The sequence below is a fragment of the Notolepis coatsorum genome (assembly GCF_963971535.1).
Source record: "Notolepis coatsorum genome assembly, chromosome: 3".
Classification (NCBI taxonomy): domain Eukaryota; kingdom Metazoa; phylum Chordata; class Actinopteri; order Aulopiformes; family Paralepididae; genus Notolepis; species Notolepis coatsorum.
Genome location: NC_140167.1, coordinates 4,422,983 through 4,439,918, shown reverse-complemented (window position 1 = coordinate 4,439,918; position 16,936 = coordinate 4,422,983). Strand labels below are relative to the sequence as shown.

Sequence of the window (16,936 nt, the reverse complement as noted above, 5' to 3'; positions counted from 1 at the left end):
TAAAATCACAGGGGCTAACCGATGAATGGGCCCAGCCCAGGCCGGCAGAACGACACCCAGCCTTTTTATTGTGCTGGTGCTCCTACGCCCCCCCCCCCCCCCCCCCTTGTCCAATTACATTTCATGTTCGCTGGGCGTGATTCAGCTAAACTGCTCCACCAGCAGCCTCGCTTATAGCCACTACTGGGAATATATAACGGGCTACTAATGCAGCCTTTATCAACTATGCCCCAAAACTGTGGAACAAACTACCCCAAAACACCAGGGAAGCCAACTCGCTAGACATCTTCAAAAGACAGCTTAAAACCCTATCTCCTTGCTCAGGCATTTCAATGACTTACCTGCACTATTCTTACCCTGCCTACTTTTATACACTGCCTATCAAATTCATGTGTCGGTTGGTTCTATGCAAATTTTTTCTTTTATCTATTTTATCACACTTTTTACTTCTTACTGATGCACTGCTCTGTTGTATGTTAAATACCCTGTTGTATGTCCGTTCTATTTTATAATTTTTAGAATCATTATAAACTATTTTTATACTGAATGATTTACCATACCTTGCTACCTGTCTATCTTTTTTATGTTCGCTTATACCTGTATTTTTTACTGTTGTGAAGCACTTTGAACTGCAACCTCTGTATGAAAAGTGCTCTACAAATAAAGTTATTATTATTACTACTGGGCTGCATGTTGTTTTCTGTCTCACGTTGTTAGTGGACTTCAGCAGGGCCTTGGGTGGGCAACGTTACTTCTCCGTGAAGCTGTCTGTAGTCGACTTGTTCTACCAAGCTGCGATGGGAAGATTGGTTGAAAGCTAAAAACCAAGCCATGCCTTTTTTTTGCTGTGACTTTTTAAAGTCTCTCTATATTTTTAAGTGCATTTTTCTTGTCATTCATCCTACCATGCAACATTTGCTAGAGGAGCTGAAGTTAAATGTTTGCAACTTCTCCCACCCCCTTCCTTAACCCTTTCACTGCCACACACTACAGAAGGTTAGCCTGTCTTACTTTTTTAAAGCATCCTCCCATTTGAAGCGTGGTTCCCTTTGCAGTGAACTCTTTCTTTGTTTATTTTACACATACAAGATGCATTATATAATTCAGCGGAATGTGAAGAATTGCCTCAAAACCCTCCAGGGGCTTGAAAAGCGGCGTCCTCCTCCAGTCAGTATGTTACAGGACATAGTTTCAACATACAGTATTCCACATTATTACATGGCGTTTTAACATTCGCCAAAATGCTCGATTGTGATTGGTCAATAGCGCTCGGTTGCCCCTGACACAGCGGTCAATTATTTCTCGATAATTCACCGCTGTCATGGGCAACGCGCAATAATGACCGCTGTTAGGGGCAACGGAGCGATATTGACCAATGATCACAATCAAGCATTTTGATCGCAGTCACGAAAGCTAAGCATTACCATTATACGCACAGCTGCACTACATCAGGTGCAATCAGACCACACACCTGCCGGCGATGACAGAGGAGCCACAGAACAACCGCGTCTGCATTTGATCTCGTCTTGTCGATGGTGTAAAATGAATTAGGTATATTGTTAGTAAGTTAGCCATGTAATAAGCGGGATAATGTATAGCTATACTCGGTCATTGTCGCAAAATAATTGATTGACCGACACACGGCGTTCTGGAACTCCGATGCGCAGTGCTCTACACTCCGACAGCCATCACTGATCAGGAGAGGGAGAGAGCTTTAGAGAATAACTCGTTTTAAGCAAATGTGTCTTTTGAAACGAGTAAAATAATCTTGCCAGTGCAGAAGGCAAATTTGACTTTGCAAGAATATTATTGGTAAAAAATATCCTTGGGTTCTCTTCTCTCTCCTGATTGGATAAAGTGGGGAAGTATTTTCTGTTTACTGCAGAGCGGAGGGGTGACAGTGAGTTCGGGAGGTAGTCTGGTAATCCGGAGGTTTTCCAGTTCGATTCACTCTCCTCCTGGGCAGCGCATCAATGTGTCCTTGAGCAAGACACTTACTTAACCCCTAACTGCTCCCGATGAGCAGGTTGGCACCTTGCATGGCGCTTTGGATAAAAAGCTCTTATACAAATGCACCATTTTGACCAAACACTCTATAATCAGTGATGGCTTTTTTAACGTTGTTGTTTTTTGTTAAACATGGCAGTAAGCGGCGCTACACTCTGTACACAAGCTAGTGTTGTCACGATACTGGAATTTCGAACTTCGATACGATATCTTGAAAAGTATCGATATTCGATACCATTTTCGATACCATGGGGAAAAAGGTTCAATCTTAAGGTTCAATCTTAAAATGTAATTCTCCTCAGCTTCTCTCTGGTACTATAAGAGAAGATAAATATAACACTTTTAAAACCCTTTGTTTATCTTTAGATCACACATTTAAAAATAACTGTTCATCTCACTTCAATAATTTTTATTGCAGAACATGGTATTTTCTCAAGTAGACGGATGTCAACACTGTAATCTGTGTTGCATGTACCTGACAAACTGAACTGTGTGTATTACTGTCATATTCCAACTTAACTGAATGCACGTGTGTGTGGACTATTGTACTATTACAGCCTTTTACAGGTATTGAAATGAAAAATGCAACTTCCTTATAATGTTTTTTAATGAATAATTAAATATCGATATTTCGGGAAATGAGTATTGAAACAGTTTTAAATATTCAGAATCGATGTGTATCGATCTTTTGATATTTTTGACAACACTAACACAAGCTGCAGAGTCCATTCTGGTCATGAATGCTCTGAACGCTCCCCCGCTGCTCACTGGTTCTAGCTGGGAGACGCACGGCTTCGACAGCTCTAACCTGTTGAATGTACACGTCATAAAGGGGACATGTTGTGCAAAACCAGTGATGGAATTATCTTTTGATTAATTAATCTGTTTAAGCTGTGCTTTTTGGAGCCAGAATCACTGCCCTACCTAATGTACTGGCCAGTTTGTAAAGTTTTTTTTCTTACTCTTGGGTGCAGAGCCGCTGTTGACAACTATTGACAGTAGTCTAATCGATTCTTCCTTCTCTTGTATTTCCATCAGACACGACTCTTTGGAACATTTAACGGCCACCGATGAAATGCTTCTTGAAGTATAGACCTAGATGCAGATAATTTCAGATAATATATTATATAATATATTCCATACAGTTGATTAGCCTAATCGTGACACCTCTACTTGGGTGTGTGGGGTAGCCAGGAAGTTAGGGGAATTATTAATAGAAAATGTGGTGGCTGGCTACTACAGCCACCAAAAATGGCGCGTTCAATGCAAGGCAAGAAAGAGGTGCTGGGAAATGAATAGGCTAATTAAAAAAATGAGATTTTAGACGTAAAAACAAACGTAAACATGTTGAAAAAAAATATGCACAATATGGCCTCGTTAAGTTTCTCTTCCGTTTCGCTTGTCGAAACTCTCAGGAGGACTTTTATTTTTAACTTTTTTACCCGTTCACTGCGACACTACCAAATGGTTAACCCTTTCACTGTGACAATACAGAAGGTTAACCCTTTCACTGCCACACGACAATGTCTTAACCCTTTCACAACCACACTACATAAGGTTAACCCTTTCACTACCCCCCCCCCCCCCCCCTCCCCCCCCCGTTAAAAACGCTCTCAAAAAGAAAGTGGCAGTTGGCACTTTAAGATAGCCAGGCAACTCCAAGCTCTGGAATGGAAGCTGCACAAACCCAACTGATTGGACTCCGAAGGCTACACAGTCTGACTGCGGCTGTGACTTTGCCTAGTATTTGCAATATTTGAATGAATGAATGAATGAAATCATTGCATTTATATAGCACCTTTCTAGACACTCGCCAAGCGCTCCCCACAATGCATAGGGTGGGAATGGCCCTCCTTCTTACCTCTGCACTCTGAAACGAACATGCAATACTGTCCCTCTTGTCACTCGTGCCTTTTTTGCAGTCAACATTGTCGAAACGGATTGTTTTTTAATCGGTTAATTTCCGTTTTATAGTATTTTGAAAAGCCCTTGTTTTTCAGGAAAATGTATAGATTCTGTGATAATCGCCCTTTTACTGGAATATTCTGGAATACACAAACGTTGTCATTTTTCGGCCTATTTATGAATAGTTTTCAAATAAACGCTAGATTATCGATAGTACATGTGTACTTATGCACGCTATAGAAGCGGGCTGAAATATCGATTCTCATTTCCTGATCAGCGGCACACACACACACACACACACATATGGGACACGTTGATATATCTGTGAAAAAAGCTCTGATTACCCCAAGACTGGTAAAATAGATTCCTTACCTCAGATCAGATGTTCTCCAAAAAGATTATTCCAATTCCTGATTGCCATTCCAAATATCGATCGCGTTTATTGATTCAGCATTGGGTACTGTAAATATATATTGTTTTCCGGGCCGGCGATCACTTGGTCTCTTCAGTTGGCTTGACGGAAAAGTAACATGAGGAGGCAGGCCCTAAACTAAACTAATGGGGTGCAGTTACACAGGGAGAGACCATAGGGGGCGGTATCTTCCCAATTGAGCTCAGAGAGTCTGCAACACTAACCTGAGGCTCGATTGATGAAATATGAATAAAAATCGGCAATAAATAAAAATACAACAAACAAACGCTATATAGCGTTGGTGGCATTCAAAGGTCGGCATGAACTAATGACAACGCGTCGCTGGCATCCAAAGTGTTAACTGTCTCAGGTGGTAGAGGCGCTGCTTCGCCTTCTTTACGACTGAGTCTATGCGTGTTGTCCATGTCAGGTCCTCTGAGATGTGGACCCCCAGGTTCTTAAAGCTGCTCACCCTGTCCACGGTAGCCCCGTTTATCCACAGTGGTGTGTGTGACGTCCCCTGCTGTGTTCTCCTAAAATCCACGATCAGCTCCTTGTTTTTACCAATGTTCAGGAGCAGGCTGTTGTCCTGGCACCAGTGTTCCAGTACCTCAACCTCCTCCCGGTAGGCCTTCTCGTCGTTGTCAGAGATGACTGTGTCGTCCGCAAACTTCATTATGGAGTTGGAGCTGAACTTGGCCACACAATCATGTGTGTAGAGTAGAACTGGGCGATATGGCAAAAAATCATATTGCGATAACGATATGATAATGTTATCATATTTCTCGATATCTATAATTATCGAAATTGTTATAAGTAATAAAAAAAAAAAAAAAAAAAAAAAAAAAAACTTTTAAACAACAGATGTATGTTTATTTTGCAGCAATTCTTTGTCGTTGCCGCCATATTTAGTGTTACAGCCCCTCACACTCCAGTTCTCAGGCTGCAGCTGGTTTTAAAAGCGAAAGTAAACCGGCTTCTCTGCTGGCTGTGGCTCCAGGGGAGTTGAACAGTTCTGGCGCTGCTAGTTTATTTTCGATCTTTTGGCGCTTTTTTGGTGGACAAACCACCGCACATGTGCACTGTGACTCGTGACTGGAGTCTAGCTCTGCTAGCACACATAGCCTACTGTGTGTACAGACTTGTTTCAAACTGTATTTTAAATTAGAAAGCAAACAAAATAAATGGACAAGAGAAAAATAAATCTCAATTTGGTCAGTATTGTCATTTGGACAAGCAAAGCCATTACTTTAAGTTGCAGGCAAGAAAGACAAGTCTGTCCACTGTCTCTGGTTTTAAAACTGCCCTGTTGCAGGTCACAAAAAAAAATAAAAAAAAAAATCAATTTTTTTTTAAAAAATTTCGATATTCGATATCGATTATTAAAATATATCGCGATATTTATCGTTATCGTTATATCGCCCAGCCCTAGGTATAGTGAGTACAGCAGAGGGCTCAGGACACAGCCCTGGGGGGACCTGATACTCAGGGTGATGGTGTTGGAGGTCTGACCCCCCACCCTGACCGCCTGGGGCCTTTCACTCAAAGTCCAGTATCCAGGTGCTCGGAGCGCAGCTCAGACCCAGCTCGATCAGCTTGTCCACCAGTCTGGTGGGGACTATGGTGTTGAACGCTGAGCTATAGTCAATGAACAACAGTCTCACATAGCCCCCCTTCTGGCGGTCTAGGTGAGGGAGGGTGCTGTGTAGCACTTGAGAGACCGCATCGTCAGTGGACCCGTTTGGCCTGTATGCAAATTGAAAAGGGTCCATATCGCTGGGGAGGGAGGCACAAATGTAATCCTTAACCAGCCTCTCAAAACATTTCATGGCCACAGAGGTGAGTGCCACCGGTCTGCAGTGTTGCAGTGCTGGTATCACTCGGTATAACGCCGTGATACCTCACTCACTGAGGCTGAAGTACGCGCAATCGCTTTTTACATGGCATTATCCAACCGGACTCCCGGAGAAGCATGCAGCTGCAGAGCCGCAGAGCCAGCGGCGCTCTCTGAGCCGCGCGCTGACGGCCGCGCTGTGAGGCAATAGTATCCAGCTGCAGGACGAGAGCAGCCAAAAAAAACTGTGCATGCGCGCGCGCGCACGCGCGTGGAGCGTTTGACCTACTGTCAATTTGCCACTGCACCACTGCCGGTCTGTAGTCATTAAGACCTGTTGGAGAGGATTTCTTGGATGTATTTTTTGTAAGTGCAGTGTTACTATGAAAATTCACTAGAATGCAGGATTTGAAAAAAATATTGTGGTGGTGTCTAGGTCTTCTTTAAGTGTTAAACAGCTGAGAGCAGTCACTGCTGTTTTTTGTGGTCTTTCATACACGCATCTTACCAAGTGTGTATTAACATCCTCACAAACCAACAAAGAACATGATCTATATCAAAAAGTATAATTTAGGGTTTTTAAAGTTTTTTTTTGCACTCTAATGCATGAGTGCTGCTCACTGAGTAAAAAAAACAAAAAACAAACACACAAATTATACTTTGGGGGCCCCCAAAGTATTAACATGCAGCGGGAATCACTGACAGTGTGGATATACAGTAGATATGTGGTGAGAATAACTATATATATATATATATGGTATATTATTATACAGCATTATTGTACATGCTATCATGCAGAGCTATGTGTTATATGTGTATATATTCAGACAAATATATATACGGTATATACAGCACTGTTGTACATGCTATCATACAGAGGATGAGTTGCTCAGTGACATCAATACCAGTCCTCTCTAACGTTACACCATTGCTACATTCTTACGCAGCGATGAATCCTTCTCTATGCTATGCCACCATCTGGTTTCGCCCTCTCGTCTGTCTGCGGACGACTGGGCAGCTGCATGTCAGAGACGGCGAGAGAGGAGGCGAGCGGAGGACGTTTTGAGTGTTTACGGACCGATATCTCTCATGCGTCTCAATGACAATGACACTATGTAACAAGTAACAACCCATCATCTATCTAAACACACTGCACACACATCCACACGTACACACTCACTTTAGACACTTTAACACACTTTATATTTATCTATTATTAAAGAGATTTGCACCACATTCATAACTCATTTGCACCCTACCCTAAGTTTTGTACCTCTGCATTCTACCTCACTTGTTACTCATTTTACTCTGTATTGTATATTGACTTTACCTACTTTTTACTTAATTTTTTTTTTACTTACTTTCTTTTCACTGTATGTAGCACACTCTCAGGGGCTCATACAGAAACACACATTTCATTAGTATTTTGCTCTGACAAATAATAAACAAACTTGAACTTGAAACTTGTGGGAAAACTGAACAAAAGAATGGTTCTCTTAAAAAAAAACTAGGGATGCCCCGATCGATCGGCCACCGATCGTTATCGGCCGATATTCAGTATAAATATGCGATCGGGGAATTCCGATAATGAGTCATATTCGCCGATCGCGGAAACTGATCAAGTGGATATCTCACTCGCTTGTCTCAGACGCACAGGACCTGCAAACTGCTCCTCCTCCCTAGCCCCGCCCGCACCCGTGTAGAGTTTGTAAACACAGAGGAGGCGGCTCCTCTGCTGAGTCTAGATAGTGCATTCGACCTGAGCTAACGTTAGCTACCTAGCTATCGTTACTGTTTTATTTTCGCCGATCGTCAAAACAGATCTCACTCGCTGAGTTCTGTCTCAGACACCGGGAGCTGCACACAGTGCTGCGCGTCTTCTGCTCTTCCTCCAGCTCCTCCCGCACGCATGTAAACACGGGTCTAGTCTAGTCTAGTGGGACGGGACCTCCATGAGCTAACGTTAGCTACCGCTACAAAATGACCCAGTCAACTATTCACTTTTAGTTTAATACATGATGAGGCATGATTGTCTAACTGAACGGTATCTAGCCGGCTAGCTACTGATAGCTCCTGATATCAACAAATGCTCCAGCAATAGTCTAGTTATCTAGTACTAGTGTATGTTACCTCTGTTAGCTCACGTTAGCTTAGCTCACTGTTCAAAACGAAATGTCCCATTCAACTAAATAGTTCACTGAGGCGTTGTCTTAACGTTATATTTCCGGCTAGCAGTAGCTACAGACAGCTCCTGATATCAATGTCTTATAACACTCATTCGATGCATATTCGAAGCCCGGCTTGCGTCGCAGTCATTAACGGGGATAGCTGAGGGAGTAGGGTATATCTGCAGAGCCTAGGGTAAATCTGCAGAGCCGAATGTGATTTGATCAAAGCAGAGTATGTACACACAGACAGTGGAGATAGCGAGCATTTTGACTTGTTGCGTGGTGGCGATGTCTCGCAGATAATACAAGTACAAGTCTAATTATATAATATATATATTTTATAAAAAAAAAAAAAAAAAAAAAACTTTTTATATAAAATAATTTTTAATTTCTTTTTAATCAAAAACGATCGGTATCGGATCGGTATCGGCCGATATGGCTCATGACGATCGGTGATCGGTATCGGTGGCAAAAAACGTGATCGGGGCATCCCTAAAAAAAACACTCACAAAAATAAAGAGAGGCAGTTGGCACTAGGGTTGCACGATACACCAATACTAGAAAGTTATCACGATACCCAGCTCAGGGTTTGCACAAGGTCCTTGAAGTGCTTAAAGTGCTTGATAAAAGTAAATAAAAGTCGAGGCCTGGAATTCCTTAAAACAGCCAATTTTTTAACAAGGTGAGGTGGGACGCGTGAATATTAAAGGCAACCTACTTGTGTTCAGCTTTTCTCTGATTGGCCACGACCCCCCGCCCCCTTTTGCCGCGAACGCGGCAGCAGAGGTCCCTGCAAGGTCCCAAATTAAATGAATGAAGCGCGCAGCGAACGCGGCAGCAGAGTGTATAATGTTATTTCGCGGAGCATAATGTATAATGTTATTTCGCCCGTTGGAGGCTGCTGACTGATTAATAATAAGCTCTCTTTATTTCGCTTCCATTCATTTTGGGGACGATGTTCAAATAGCATACTTCATACTCTGCTGCGTCTCTCTGCCGCGTCCTCTCTGCCGCGTAAGGGCGTGTGCTAGGGCGGTCACGTGGCCGTGTGGCCAATCAGGGAAACGCTGTCTCTGTCTATTCATTCATTTTCATTCATTCATTCATTCATTCATTCATTCATTCATTCATTCCAGTCGCAGACTGTGTGGACTGACTGTCACTCAAAGTGCTTATGGGCGGAGCCAGGCCATAACAGCCTGAAATCTTGGAGCTGAAAAATGATGGTTTTGAGTACTTGATTAGAAATATAAAACAATGCATTTTTTTGAAAAAAAAACTTACAGATGTCTTCAATAGACTAACAGGAATTGTGTAAAGTTGCCCAAATAGTGCTAGGAATAGCAGTACATAGCCCCTTTAACACACTTTATATTTATTGGTAAAGAGATTTGCACTATTCATACCTCATTGCACTTTACCCTAAGTTCGTTGTACCTGATCCCATTGCTGCATTGTACCTTAGTTACTATTTTTTTCCCTTTTGACTCTGTACAGTATATTGTAAGTACAGTATATTGTATATTGATTGACTGAACACTGAACACACACAGCAGAGACAGGAAGTAGCGAGGGTAGTGTGAGCCTCCCACGCGTTACACCTCGCCACAGAGTCCGCGCTGGCAGGTGAAAAGATGTGACAGGCTGTCTCCTCGTGTACCGGAGGGGACACGTGATGCAAGGCTTCTATCCTCCCTACGAACGACCGCATATGCGAGCAACGTTCAAGACAAGGGAGGGGAGAATTGGAAACAGCGAAATTGGGATGGGAAAAAAATTGAAAAATAAGGAGAAAAGGTGGATAAAAATAAAAATAAAGATCGCCAGGCAACTGATTGGACTCTGAACGCTACACAGACAGTCTGACTACTGCTGTGAATTCACGGTCACCTCCACTACCATTATTTAAATTAATGAATGATCATAACATTTTATATAGCACTTTTCCTAGACACTCTAAGCGCTCCCCACAATGTAGGGTGGAAATTGCCTCCTTCTACCACCAAACTGAACCGAACATGCAATACTGTCACTCTTATTTTTATACTTTATTTATCTTTTTTAAGATTCTTTATTTTAGCATTAAACTTTTTCTTAATATTTTCACTTGTAGTTTAAGTCTATTTTGTGACTCTGTGTGAAGGGGGGCGGGACTAGCGAAGTCGTATCATCATTGTACGGCGTAACTGTCTGTTTAACTGCATATGACAAATAAATATCTAGTCTAGCTACAAGAAACCGATGGCACAATTAACACTATTTCCACACATCCTGCCTGTCGGTCACTATTAGTGGGGAAGTTGCAAACATTTAATGTCGGCTCCTCTAGCAAATCCATCGCATGATGGTAGGATGTAGGGCTGTCTTAAATACTTCGAAGCTTCGTTCAATGGGCATGGGCTTCGAATATGAAAATAAAATTTGATTATGTAAAAAAAATTATAATATGAATATGAATATAAAAAAAAAAAGTGTTTCAAAATCAACACTGCCTCACTTTTGTTAATTACAACAAGCAATGCTGTTTGTTATTTAAGATGGGGTCGGACTCGGCACCGACAGATTTGTGTTCATTGTGCTGCTTTTATAAAGCCTCAAATGACTGTTTAGTTTGTCTAAGATTTAAAAAGGTTTAAACTTTACAGCACTGACAAAGTTGAACAAAGTGCTGTACAAGTCCCACAACATAAAATTCTATATATTTTTTTTATTATAATTTTATTTTTCGAAGCTTCGAATTAAAATCGAATCTCGGCCCCGAAGCTTCGAATTCCAAAACAAAATCGAAGGTCAGCCCTAGTAGGATGAATGATGGGGAAATGCACTTAAAAATGTAATTAATAATAATAAACTTTATTTGTATAGCACCTTTCATACAGAAACTGCAGCGCAAAGTGCTTCACAACAGAAAAAAGACTAAAGAAGCATAAAATGAGCACATAAAGTGCAGACATATAAAAAGCACAGTTTTTCACATTAGGATCTAACATCCCAACAGGCCACCTTGTTTATGGTTTGATTCAGTTTTAAATAGACAATAATAAAAAGAGTAAGATAGAATAGACGGAGTAAAATAGTGCAATAGTGCAGTGCAATAAAATTGTAGAATAGATTAAAAAATATATATTTTACAGTGCAATAAAATAGTTCTGGATTACTGTTCAACAGTTCAAAGTAGTCTTGACCTTCTCTGTTTGGCATCCACAGTTTAAAACTTGACAGACTTACATTTAGTCATTTAGCTGAACGCTTTCATCCAAAGCGACTTACAAGTTCTGTACGACAGGTCATCAGGAAGGAAGGGCACAACTCTATCAGCTGAGTAACAATGTTCATCAAAGTGTTGAGTGCTACAGTGTAGGTTAGTTTATTAGGACAAGTGCATGACAGTAAGGTTAGTTAGGGTTAGATCCTTTTATTACATTTTTTATTTCAGATAATGGTTGAAGAAGTGCGTCTTTAGTCGACGGCGAAAGATTGGACGGGTTTCGGCTGTCCTAACTGGGGTGGGTAGTTCGTTCCACCATTGTGGGGCAAGGACTGAGAATAGGCGACTTCTCTTTGATGACCCTCCCGGAGCTCGGATAGGAGTGGGTCTGAGGCGGTCTTCCCTCCTGTTTTATACCCACTTTGACCCTTTGAACCTCCCACTCAGGGCAAACCTCCCTCTCAGGGCGCAGTTCCCTCTCTCGGGGTGCAGTTCTAGGCCTGGGTCCTACACAGCTGGACTCAGCTGTTGACAACAATGATTGCCCCGTTGCAATCGTTGTTGTCAACAGCTGAGTCCAATTGATTGGACTAGAGCGAATGGTTTAGATTAGGCTAGCTTGTATGCTACCGGCACACAGCCATGCAAAACGTGTCAGATAATTATTGCTAATGTGTTTGTACTTGTGTTTTAATATTTTTTTTTGGACTGTCACTAGCCCATTATTTCTGGCAGGGGGACTGCCAATGTAAACGACCCTTTTGGCTACAATTGGGTGCATTTACATTCTGTTTTATAAGATGTTCCTTAATGTACGTTGTCGTCCCCCTCTCTAACAAATGCATTGAAACTTAAAACTGAACTGAAACTGTGGTGGTGGCGTGAGACTGGCCTTCCTGCTTGACAAAAGTTGCTAAATATACAGCTTCACCGAGCATTTGCTCCACTGTGATGGGTCTTTTTTTGGCCTTTGGAAGGTGTTTGGTTGAGAGAGAGTGAGAGTGACGAGGAGGGGGGGGGGGGGGTGGGTCGGGGGTTATGGCTACCGGGAGGCGACACAGAACGCAGGCCAACAGCTGCGGAGCGCGAGGGGAATCAACATTAGGCCCGCAGCCTGCTGCTGGGGAATTGAATTTGCCCTGTCTAAGGTCCATGTAAGCTGGACGTTGACACTTGCTCTACTTAAAGCCCTCATTATGTCCACGCTAAAGACCCCCCCCCCCCCCCCCCCGGAGAGCACGGAGCCGGCTTGTGGATGGATATAGATAGAAGATAGAAATACTTTATTTATTCCAGGGGGAAATTCAGCACTACAGATCGCTCACAGTATTTAATTTATTCATCCTTTATTTATCCAGGAATTAATCCCTTGAGATTAATAATAATAACTTCATTTTATATAGCGCCTTTCAAGAGACCCAAGGTCCCTTTACATTAGGGATGCACCGAAATCTCGGCCACCGAAAGTTTTCGGTCGAAAATGGCCAAAAATGCCCTTTTTCGGCTAATGGCCGAAAGAGTTTTTTCACCGAAAATATAACACCGAAAAACAGAAACAACCTGTAACCTAACGCGTGTTGTTGTGATGATGTCACCAAAACGCGGCTTCAGTCATTACATGCTCAACGTGAGCTCTTCGGTCCTGCGTTCTGCAGCCTGTGATAACTCCTCTTGGGACTCGGGAGTCGCGCTGTTTCTATGTAAACTCAGCGCGCAACGCGTCCAATAAATGCGTCTTTAACATGCTTTATATCCTTATTTACTATATGCCCGTCGCGGTTAATCACTGAGTGATCTAATATGCATATTCTTCAGAGCGAGAGGGGGGGGGGGGGGGGGGGGATTGTGTTTCTCACATTGACGCCGTCTGTCGTTGATAATATAATCTGAAGAGCATTATTATCATTCTCGAGAATACACGTTGCGCGTCTACTGTGCCAAAGTCAAGAGAGCACATTCATCTGGGGACTAGAAAGGTGCGCTCAGTAGAGCACAGATGTCCACATGTCTTCTCTCTCTCTATCTATCTATCTACCTCTCTATCTCTATCTCTCTCTCTCTCTCTCTCTCTCTCTCTCTCTCTCTCTCTCTCTCTCTCTCTCTCTCTCTCTCTCTCTCTCTCTCTCTGATTGATTGATTGAAAACTTTATTAACAGATTGCAGAACGGGTACAGTACAGCTCAATACACACAATTGTTAAGGGGATGCAGACCAGAGAAAGACTTTCGTCTTGTTTACACCAGGGTCCCCCATTTTCAATTAATCATGAATTGTAAGTAAGGGTGCAATTAGCACCATGCAATCCATTCTTTGTGGATCTAGCCCTGTAGTGTGGAGTCGATGTCTTGTAGAGCTGAGCAAGAACTCTACCGATCGACAACCACTAACCATGAAGTCAGGAGCTGCTGCGTATCCGTCTGTCTGTCTGTCTGTGGTCTGTCTGTCTGTCTGTCTGTCTGTCTGTCTGTGTCCTGTCTGTCTGTCTGTCTGTCTGTCTGTCTGTCTTCCTGTGTCCTCTCTGTCTGTCTGTCTGTCTGTGTCCTGTCTGTCTGTGTCCTGTCTGTCTGTCTGTCTGTCTGTCTGTCTGTCTTCCTGTGTCCTCTCTGTCTGTCTGTCTGTCTGTCTGTCTGTCTGTCTGTCTGTCTGTCTGTCTGTCTGTCTGTCTGTCTTCCTGTGTCCTCTCTGTCTGTCTGTCTGTCTGTGTCCTGTCTGTCTGTCTGTCTGTCTGTCTGTCTTCCTGTGTCCTCTCTGTCTGTCTGTCTGTCTGTCTGTCTGTCTGTGTCCTGTCTGTCTGTCTGTGTCCTGTCTGTCTGTCTGTCTGTGTCCTGTCTGTCTGTCCTGTCTGTCTGTCTGTCTGTCTGTGTCCTGTCTGTCTGTCTGTCTGTCTGTGTCCTGTCTGTCTGTGTCCTGTCTGTCTGTCTGCCCTGTCTGTCTGTCTGTCTGTCTGTCTGTCTGTGTCCTGTCTGTGTCCTGTCTGTCTCTGTCTGTCTGTCTGTCTGTCTGTGTCCTGTCTGTGTCCTGTCTGTCTGTCTGTCTGTCTGTCTGTCTGTCTGTGTCCTGTCTGTCTGTCTGTATGACGTGCCTCGTCTGTTCTGGATGTCTATCTAGAAGGAACCAGATGAGACATGTGATCCATTAGCTTCTTCACAGAATGTGGGGCATTTTCTGCAACAATGGAAAACAAACACACAGCCGCCAAGGAACCCAACGATCCACTCTGCAGGAAGTCTTGTTTTTTTTTATCCACTTGTTCTCCTTATTTTTCTATTTTCCTCCCATCCCAATTTCGCTGTTTTCAATTCTCCCCTCCCCTGTCTTGAACGTCGGTCGTAGGAAGGATAGAAGCCTTGCATCACGTGTCCCCTCGGCTCCGGTACACGAGGAGGCAGCCTGTCGCATCTTTTCACCTGCCAGCGCGGACTCTCATTGGCGAGGAGTAACGTGTGGGATAGGGATGGGTACCTTTCACATTTGAACTGATACCGGTACCGGTACCCGTGAATCGATACCGGTACCCAACGGTACCTTTTTTCGGTACTTTAGTCTCAATAAATGTAATCTACCTACCTCAGTCGTAAAAAAAAAATCCAAACTTCAAATAACTACAATTTTGACAGTTTTCGGCTTGTCATTGCTCCGACTGCTTTGTTGTTGAATCAAGTCAAATCCTAGGTAAGCATATATTGTGCGTGTGAACGTTGACATGAAAAGTAAAAAAAAAAAAAAAAAGGAAAAAAATGTATAAATTTTATTTAATTTTATTTATTTATTTTTTTTCGGTTTCTCACTTGATTCGATACTCGGTAGTACCGACGTGTTTCGGTTCGGTACCTCAAAAGTACCGAATTCGGTACCCATCCCTAGTGTGGGAGGCTCACACTGCCCCCGCCATTTCCTGTCTCTGCTGTGCAGGCGTCCCCCAACCGACCTGTAGGAGTCGCTGTCCACAACGTCCAGATTACCACCCATCGACTTCCCACCCGCTGACTCTGCCAATTGAGTTAGTATGACGACCGGCCCAAGCCGACAGCCGGATTTGAACCCGGTGTCTCTTGCGTTGGTGACGAGCGCAATGTCCGCTGCGCCACCCAGCCGCCACTGCAGGAAGTCTTCTTAACCTTTTCACTTCCACACGACAGACGGTTAGGCCTAACAAAAATAATGGTTTGTTTCCGGTTGCCGATCGACCCTGCCGATTTAGGTGTGACTCAATATATTTTATGAGTTAAAAAAATATAAGAATAAAGTTTCATAGAAATCTTAGCAAACCTTTAGTATTATGGATATTAAACATGCTGGCAGAGTACATGCATCCATGTTGTTGTGAACATTTTAATTAAATAAAGAAATTCCCTATCCATAGTCGCCGTGGGAAAGAATAAAATTAAAAAATAAAATAAAATAAATTCCCTACCTACCCATGGCCTTAACTGACAACCAACAGGAAACAAACAATATTTTTTTTTATGCCTTAACCTAGGGAAAGGGTAAACCTTATCTAGTGTGGTTGTGAAAGGGTTAACATTATGTATTGTCAAGAGTGAAAGGGGTAACCCTTTGGTAGTGTGGTAGTGAAAGGGTGTATTGAAAACACAGAGCCAGTACCGCTCGTGGCCAGCAGGTTCCACAATCGCACAATATCGCTTTAAAATCTAGGACTCGGAATCGTTATCGAGAGTGAGAAGATGGTTTTGCTACAAATGATCACTCTAAATAATCTCTCCTCTCCTCTCCTCCTCTCCTCTGCTCTGCTCTCCTCCCTCCTCTCTCCTCTCTCCTCTCTCTCCTCCTCTCCGCTCTCTCTCCTCTCCTCTCCTCTCCTCCCACCCTTTCCTCCTCTCTCCTCTCCGCTCTCCTCCCTCCTCTCTCCTCTCCTCTCCTCTCCTCTTTCCCCCCTCCTCTCCTCTCCTCTTCACCTCTCCTCTCTCCTCTCCTCCCCTCTGCCCCCCTCCTCTCCTCTCCTCCCCTCTGCCCCCCTCCTCTCCTCTCCTCTCTCTCCCCCTCTCCTCTCCTCTCCTCTCCTCTCCTCTCCTCTCCTCTCCTCTCCTCTCCTCTCCTCTCCTCTCCTCTTCACCTCTCCTCTCTCTCCTCCTCTCCTCTCCTCTCTCCTCTCCTCTCTCTCCCCCTCTCCTCTCACAGCCCCTGTCTTCGCTCTGCACCCGCCTGCCGCCATGGGAAAGAAGAGTCGGGTGAAGACCCAGAGGTCCGGGACGGGAGCCACGGCCGTGGTGTCTCCCAAGGAGATGATGAACCTGGTGTCTGAGCTGCTCCAGAGTAGGTCCTCCATCCACACCCTGAAGACACTATATCATGGTCTCTGAGCTCCTCCAGAGTAGGTCCTCCACACCCTGAAGACACACTATCATGGTCTCTGAGCTCCTCCAGAGTAGGTCCTCCACACC

At 43.6% G+C, this 16,936-nt stretch overlaps 1 protein-coding gene across 1 annotated transcript in view; it reads left to right on the top strand.

Annotated features, from left to right (window-relative positions):
- Positions 1-16,936, top strand: part of LOC311225516 (actin-histidine N-methyltransferase-like) — an 80,817-nt gene that overhangs the window by 1,496 nt on the left and 62,385 nt on the right. Inside the window, 1 exon segment of the mRNA XM_084310832.1 lies at positions 16,674-16,808. Within this exon segment, the coding sequence (XP_084166958.1) occupies positions 16,706-16,808 (103 nt within the window). The 5' untranslated portion in view covers positions 16,674-16,705.